Source organism: Medicago sativa, chromosome 4 (genome assembly GCF_051527215.1).
Source record: "Medicago sativa cultivar Bolivia chromosome 4, Bolivia_mono, whole genome shotgun sequence".
NCBI classification, from domain to species: Eukaryota; Viridiplantae; Streptophyta; class Magnoliopsida; order Fabales; family Fabaceae; genus Medicago; species Medicago sativa.
Genome location: NC_140752.1, coordinates 78,204,205 through 78,211,801, shown reverse-complemented (window position 1 = coordinate 78,211,801; position 7,597 = coordinate 78,204,205). Strand labels below are relative to the sequence as shown.

The following is a 7,597-nucleotide window of genomic DNA, read 5'->3' as shown; positions in this document are numbered from 1 at the left end:
TTCAAAACAGCTTATTTATGCAAAACAACTTATTCAAAACAGCTTATTTATGCAAAACAACTTATTTATGCAAAAACAGCTTATTCGAAACAACTTATTTATACAAAACAGCTTATTTGTGCAAAACAGCTTATTCAAAACAACTTATTTATGCAAAACAGCTTATTTGTGCAAAACAGCTTATTCAAAACAGCTTATTTGTGCAAAACAGCTTATTTGAAACAACTTATTTATACAAAATAGCTTATTTGTGCAAAACAGCTTATTCAAAACAACTTATTTATACAAAACAGCTTATTGTGCAAAACAGCTTATTTATACAAAACAGCATATTCCGATTTCATTTTAAAAAAACAACTTATTCAAAACAGCTTATTTATGCAAAAACAACTTATTCAAAACAGCTTATTTATGCAAAACAACTTATTTATGCAAAAACAGCTTATTCGAAACAACTTATTTATACAAAATAGCTTATTTGTGCAAAACAACTTATTCAAAACAACTTATTTATACAAAACAAATAAGCTGTTTTGTATAAATAAGTTATTTTGAAGAAGCTGTTTTGCACAAATAAGCTATTTTGTATAAATAAGTTGTTTTGAATAAGCTGTTTTGCATAAATAAGCTGTTTTGCACAAATAAGCTGTTTTGCATAAATAAGTTGTTTTGAATAAGTTGTTTTGCACAAATATGCTATTTTGCATAAATAAGTTGTTTTGAATAAGCTGTTTTGCACAAATAAGCTATTTTGCATAAATAAGTTGTTTTGAATAAGCTGTTTTGCACAAATAAGCTATTTTGTATAAATAAGTTGTTTTGAATAAGCTGTTTTGCACAAATAAGCTATTTTGTATAAATAAGTTGTTTCGAATAAGCTGTTTTTGCAAAAATAAGTTGTTTTGCATAAATAAGCTGTTTTGAATAAGTTGTTTTTCATAAATAAGCTGTTTTGAATAAGTTATTTTTTAAAATTAAATCGGAATATGCTGTTTTGTATAAATAAGTTGTTTCGAACAAGCTGTTTTGCATAAATAAGCTGTTTTGAATAAGTTGTTTTGCATAAATATGTTGTTTTGCATAAATAAGTTGTTTTGAATAAGTTGTTTTTTAAAATGAAATCGTAATAAGCTGTTTTGCATAAATAAGTTGTTTTTTAAAATAAGATCGTAGTAAGCTGTTAAGAAAAAAATTATAATATGGGGCTTTATTAGGCCCACAAATAAATAGATTTTATAGTGGGTTTGGCCCCAAATAATTCTTTTCAATTAGGGGGCTTTAATTTAGTGGGCTTAGTGGGGGCTTTTTTAAGGGGGCTTTGAAATTTGGGGCTCTATTGACACCTCTACTCTCAATATAAATCGGTTTTTTACACTAGTATCCTAATCCCCTAATATTCCCCATGACATATCATCAATTGAAAAATACAGTCACATTAGTATGGAGCTTGAAATTCAGATGTGCAATCTTGAAAGACCGAGATACATGTGATTGCATGCGGTCACATACTTGTGACCGCACGAAACCATATACTAGCTCCAATAATAGAAGATTCTCAAATTTTGACGACAAACTATGTCATTTGATATTCACACAATAACTTAAAGATCTTGGGTTGAAACATTCGTAATCTCATTGAAATGGGATAATATATAAATTTAGATTCACACAGTCCACGGTGGTAGACTTAAACAAACCAAATAAAATCACACATGTTCCATTTGCTATAGTTCTCTTGTTACTATTTTTAATTTTTATATGTACTTTTAGGTCCGCCACCAGCTTCCCGAGTCTTAAACTATATTATATAATTCACATAATGTCTGCTCCTCCTCCTAATTCGATAACATTCTCAATGATAATAAGCATGACAAAGTTTGTTAATATAAATATGTATGCATTGAAGTGAGACAAATCAATCTTCTCCAAACACACATATAAATAGCATAGTGGCGTACTAGCATTTTCATTGACATAATTCATCAATATCCATACTGTGACATATAGACATATATGGAGCCAGAACCTTATTTTCCTTCTCCTGCACTTTGGTCAACCAGGTACCTCATCTTTTCAATCCTACTATACACATTTAATGCCATGTATATGTTTGATTAATTTGCTTTTGCTTGTGTTTATTTGTGCTAAATGAATGAAGGTGGTGGTCGAAGGAGACGGTGGCAGTGGTGACCGGAGGTAACAAGGGCATTGGGTTTGCTCTTGTGAAACGTTTTGCAGAGTTGGGACTGAGTGTAGTGTTAACTGCTAGAGACAAGCAAAAGGGAGAGGATGCTGTGGAGAGCATACGAGCACAATTAGGCCTTGTTGTACCTCATCATGTTCACTTTCTAGTCCTTGATGTCTCAGATGCTCATTCTATTAAAACCTTTGCATCCTCCTTCAAAGACAAATTTGGAGCCACCTTGGATATTCTCGTATGTATTAATTACCTTCTACTTATTCAATTTTATTTTTTACATCATTTTGATTGATTTTATTCTGTCTCTCCACCTTTAGTAATAAATGTGTCATTTTATATATTAATTACCCTCTTAGTTTCACAATGATAAACATGTTTGGTTATTTCACAAATATGTATAAATAAAAGAGAGAAAATAATATTTTTAGTAAATTTATCAAGTATTTTGTATTCACAAGTATCATAAATGAAAAGCGAAAAATATTGACTTGGGCATAGTTCGAGTAACTAATATGGATAGATTGGATACAACTGAAAAAAATAAGGGTCATGTTAACTTGTGCCCTTAGGGCACAAGATAAGAAACTTAAAATAGAATTAAATAATAAATTTTTCATTGAGAAGGTAACCTTTTAAACTTTTAAGGTATTGAATGCACAATTTTCAAAAAAAAATTTCACATTTGGTTTCTTAACTTATGCTCCAAGGACACAAGTTAACATTTCCCAAAAAATAATCAAGTTTACTCACATGACTCGAACTTGAGACTTTATTTAAAAGACATGAGTTCACTTCCTTTTAAACCAAGATAGTGTCGATAATGGGCATAATACTCCAATTTACATAATATTCTAACAACATTATCGGTTGTGTTAAACAAAATTATAAGATACAATAAGATATAAATACACACGTTAGACCTAGACAATTTTTCAAAGACCAAGACTAGACATGGACCTAGTTGTAATTTTTTATTCACATAAATATGTTTTTGAAAGGATCTAATTAATTTTTTATGTGATCAGGTGAACAATGCAGCTGTATCATTCAATGAGCTCCACGAGAATTCAGTGGACCATGCTGAAAACGTCATGAAAACAAATTTCTATGGTCCCAAGTTGCTTATAGAGGCACTTCTTCCCCTCTTTCGTTGCTCCTCTTCTTCTAGTTCTTCCATCACACGTATTCTCAATGTTAGCTCAAGACTTGGGTCTTTGGATGTAAGTACCTAATAATTCATCAATTTACTTTACCAGGTTATTATAAGTTGGTCGCATGCATAAAAAAAAAAAAATTATATGGAATATTCTATGCGTGCTCAAACTAAATATTATTATATGCAGAAGGTGACAAACTTGGAAATGAAAAGAATTCTAGAGAGTGAGGACTTGAAGGAAGAAGAGATCAAGGAAATGGTGAGAAAATTTCTAAGAGATGTGAGAAATGGAATATGGAAGAGTCAAGGGTGGCCATCATATTGGACAGACTATGCAGTATCAAAATTGGCTCTAAATGCATACTCAAAGGTGTTGGCTAAGAGATATAACATTAACAATTCATATAAATTTGGAAATACTACTAAGTTGATGAGTGTGAACTGTTTTTGCCCTGGCTTCACTCAAACCTCAATGACAAAAGGTAAGGGCACTCACACTGCTGATCAAGCTGCTTCTCTTGCTACCATCCTTGTGTTGCTTCCGCCACACCACTTGCCTACTGGAAAATTCTTCTTGCTCAGAAATAATATCACCTTCCAACAAGTTGCTAATTCTAAACTTTGATCGCGATCATGATCATTGTCATTGCCACGTGGAGATAACATAAAATAAAATGTTACTCCATCATCAATTCTTAATTAATTAACTTTATCTTGCTTGCTGTCCGACCTGTTGCAAGAAACTTGTATTTTTTGTTGTTATTTTTGCTAAGGTATAGTTTAAGACTTTTATGAGTTGAATTAGAAGTGTTTTAATTTAGTTCAACTAGTAAAATTTTAAAGAGTCTTACTAATTAGTGTCTTAAGGGTATTGGTTGAGGAATCCCAAATTTTAAATTATAGATTTAGTCTAAATGTTTTTTTAGGAGAGATTTATTTAAATGTTAAATTTTGTTTTGTCATGTAATGCCCTCCCTTGTACTCATTTTTGTTTTAAAAAAAATATTTTAAAATGTATGGCTCATGATCCAACTCGAACCAGCTGCCTATACAACATTGACCTATATTCATTAGCATTGTAAAAAGGAAAATGTAAAGAAATGCTAGTAACTTGTAAAAAAAATTACAGGTTTTTATTCAACCTGAGCCGATGGAATTTGATGAGGTAGAATAATGCATGTATGTGGTCAAAACCAGCTAAACCCGAATCATTTAGGCTATTACTTGTTCAACAATCTAATGAGACTTTTTGTTACCCTCACAATCATGCATGATGCTAAACCTAAAACATTTAACTACTTAAAATTATTTAACTAATAGTACTAAACCAACCACAACCTGTTCAACTCCCTATAAATTGTAGAGTAAAATACAACCTAAATCTCTTTTAATATTTTTATTACAACACAGGTTAAACCTAATCGCTCTATATTTCGTTTGAGAGCTACTTTTATATTCTCACCGTTTTTTTAAAAGTCGACTAAAACCCCTTCGAATTTAACAATTCAAACAGGAAAATATTGTTTTTTTCTCTTGTCTAGAAGGATAAATATCTTGAAAAGAAAAAAATATGTTCAAATTTAATTTCGGGTTGTAGCAAAACCAATAAAGACATGTAGCATCATGTGTATAGGATGATGGTTGTTTAGGCCCCCAAGTTGCTCAACCTGGAAAAAAAAATGTCTATCGGATCATAGAATCCGAAATATTTTGGTAGAAAAAAATGTCAATCGAAACTTATGTTCCAATACGTTTCAAGCAAAACAGGGGGGTTGATAGAGAATTTTGCCAATGTTAAAAGATAAAAAGTCCATAAGCCGAGAAAGAAAGAGCCCAAAATAAAACCCGTCAAAGCCCAAAGTAAGGAATAGTTACAAAATTAGGGTTTTGCGTTTCTATATAATGCAAAGCTGCAGCCTCTGCAAAACGATCAATCTTCCCTACTCACTATAACAGCGCCTCCTTAGATTTTTTAGGGTTCTTATTTTCAAGTTTTAATTTCTTTCTTAATCTTATTTTCTCTGTGTGTTTTTATTTTAATTTTAATTATTACGAAATTGTTTTGAATGAAAGACAAAAAAAAAAGCCAATTTGCAGAGCAAGAGTGTCGATAATTGGCACTTATTGCATTGAAGGTTGGCAAAAACAATCATAGATGGCGATTCTCCGTGCCTATCAAATTTATTCAGTTTTGAATATGGCCTCGAACATCTCGCTACATCTTTAATCTGTTACTTTTACCACAAACTTTCTTATTTTCTCTTATAATTCTTCAATTTTATTCATTTGACGTTGGATATAAATTTGATTTGACATTATTTTGTTATACGACGTTGGAAATACCTTAGGATTGGATTGTTTGTTGAGTCATTTGGACCCAAAAATCCTAATCCTGAATTCTAAGCTTAAAATAGCTGACCTATAGACAATACCATCTTAAGATTGTGCAAGAGGAGTGTAGATCAATTTTATTTTAAGAAAAAGTTTGTGAATCAATCATAAAATAAAAACAGATCTGTAAATTTTAATATAGGTAGGTACCAAATTTCAAATAGGAAAAATAACCAATGATATGATTACTGTGACAACTGTGAATTGATAGATGGTTAATCATAATTAATTAATTATAAGTTTCATTCAACTAGTAATAACTTCATTGGACATTAGCGTCAAGATGGTGCGGTTCTTCACTTACAAGTTCCAACATAAGCATAATTCTAGCCATGATTCGATCAACAAACTCAGAATTGAAGAGTATGGCTTAAATGCTTAGACACTTCTTTATTCTCAGTTTGTTGCTCACATCATAGCCGGGAACAACGCACCACACACCATGAATGATAAAAACATAAAAACACCAAGGAATGTATTTGACTAGAACATGTAAAAATAGGTTGTGGATTTTGGCCTTGTAATATGATTCCTAGAAACACTAAGGATGGATTGAAATTTTAGGGCCCTATATTTGCATAAAATCTTTGTAATTTTTATAAGCATTATACGATTCTTATAAAAGATTTTGTAAGTTGTATTGTAAAGATTTATATCATAAAATATTTAAATAAAAATAAGAATTTAAAGTTTTAATTGTTGGGTGTATGGTATTTTTGCATGTAATAAAATTAAAATGGTAAGATGGAGTATTTATACGTTTGAAAACTATAAATTGACTGTGTTTTTTATATGAAATTTTCATTTTAATTAAAACTAAAATTATAAAAAAAAAAAAAAAATTAAAGGAACTACAATTATAAATGTTGTTCCTTCAAGTTATAAATTTTAGTTTGTTACACTATTTAAATGATAAATGAAAAAAATTTGAAATATATACTTATATCGTATTTGTTACACTTCTATTTTAATATTTGAATTTAATTTTATCTATTTATTATTTATGTTATTTTTTTTTTTTTGACATTAAAGACAATATCATTACAGAAAGTCTGGCAATAAATCAAATGTCAAGACTGCAGAAATATAAGGCGGAGTTTCTTTGATCCATATGTTATTTGTATTTAAAGTTGAGAGTAACTTTGGAAGAAAGAAAAAAACTAGCCTAAAAGAGACAAAATATGTTATTATTATTAGAGTTGTGTTAACCGATGCCCCCATGACACTAGTTAAGATATCTAAAAAAGGAAAAATTAATTAATGACTATTGAATTGATGTATCGAATTCTCTACTAGGGCACAATTTTATAAACTAAAATATGATCAAGAGATTACCTCCAATATGCACAGTGGCGTTGCCAGGACCCTGGGTTAGGGGGTTCAAAATTTTAAACTTTAATTAATAATTATAATAATATATACAAAATAATTTATTCAAAAAATTGCATTGTACTTAAAAAATTGCAAACATACTTTACAATTGTCCTCTACGCAGTTTCATGTTATAGATTTGTTGAGTAATAAACTCTTTATCAATGTTGTCGAATATATCTCTTTCAATATGTCACGAGACAATCGTTCGTCAATTCATCTTCCTTTTGATTACATGCGTAATCTAGTTTTCAAAATTTTCGCAGTAGAATGGTGTGGCAACAACAAAATCATTATTAACTTCAAAAGCTAATAAACTAACGGATAAGCAATACGTCTTTTAGTTTCAATCAATTCTTTTTTAAAGATCATTTTATTTTTTCAAATATACAAATTCAACACTAATATGCACATCAATGATATAACAGAAATATCAGTAATATTAGACAGGAAATAGTCTCTAGAAAAAGTAAAAAAGA

General features: G+C 30.0%; 1 protein-coding gene and 1 non-coding gene across 2 annotated transcripts; both read left to right on the top strand.

Annotated features, from left to right (window-relative positions):
- The first annotated feature begins 1,923 nt into the window (after positions 1-1,923).
- On the top strand, positions 1,924-4,369 carry LOC146932206 (NAD(P)-binding Rossmann-fold superfamily protein). Its single transcript, XM_085708361.1, has 4 exons — positions 1,924-2,060; positions 2,159-2,435; positions 3,226-3,420; positions 3,544-4,369. The coding sequence occupies exons 1-4, from the start codon at positions 2,014-2,016 to the stop codon at positions 3,979-3,981; spliced, it is 957 nt and encodes a 318-aa protein (XP_085564487.1). The 5' UTR covers positions 1,924-2,013; the 3' UTR covers positions 3,982-4,369.
- A 1,083-nt stretch (positions 4,370-5,452) lies between these two features.
- LOC146932205 (small nucleolar RNA snoR86) lies at positions 5,453-5,578 on the top strand. Its single transcript, XR_015009309.1, has one exon. It is a non-coding gene; the product is annotated as a small nucleolar RNA snoR86 (small nucleolar RNA).
- Positions 5,579-7,597: the final 2,019 nt, after the last annotated feature.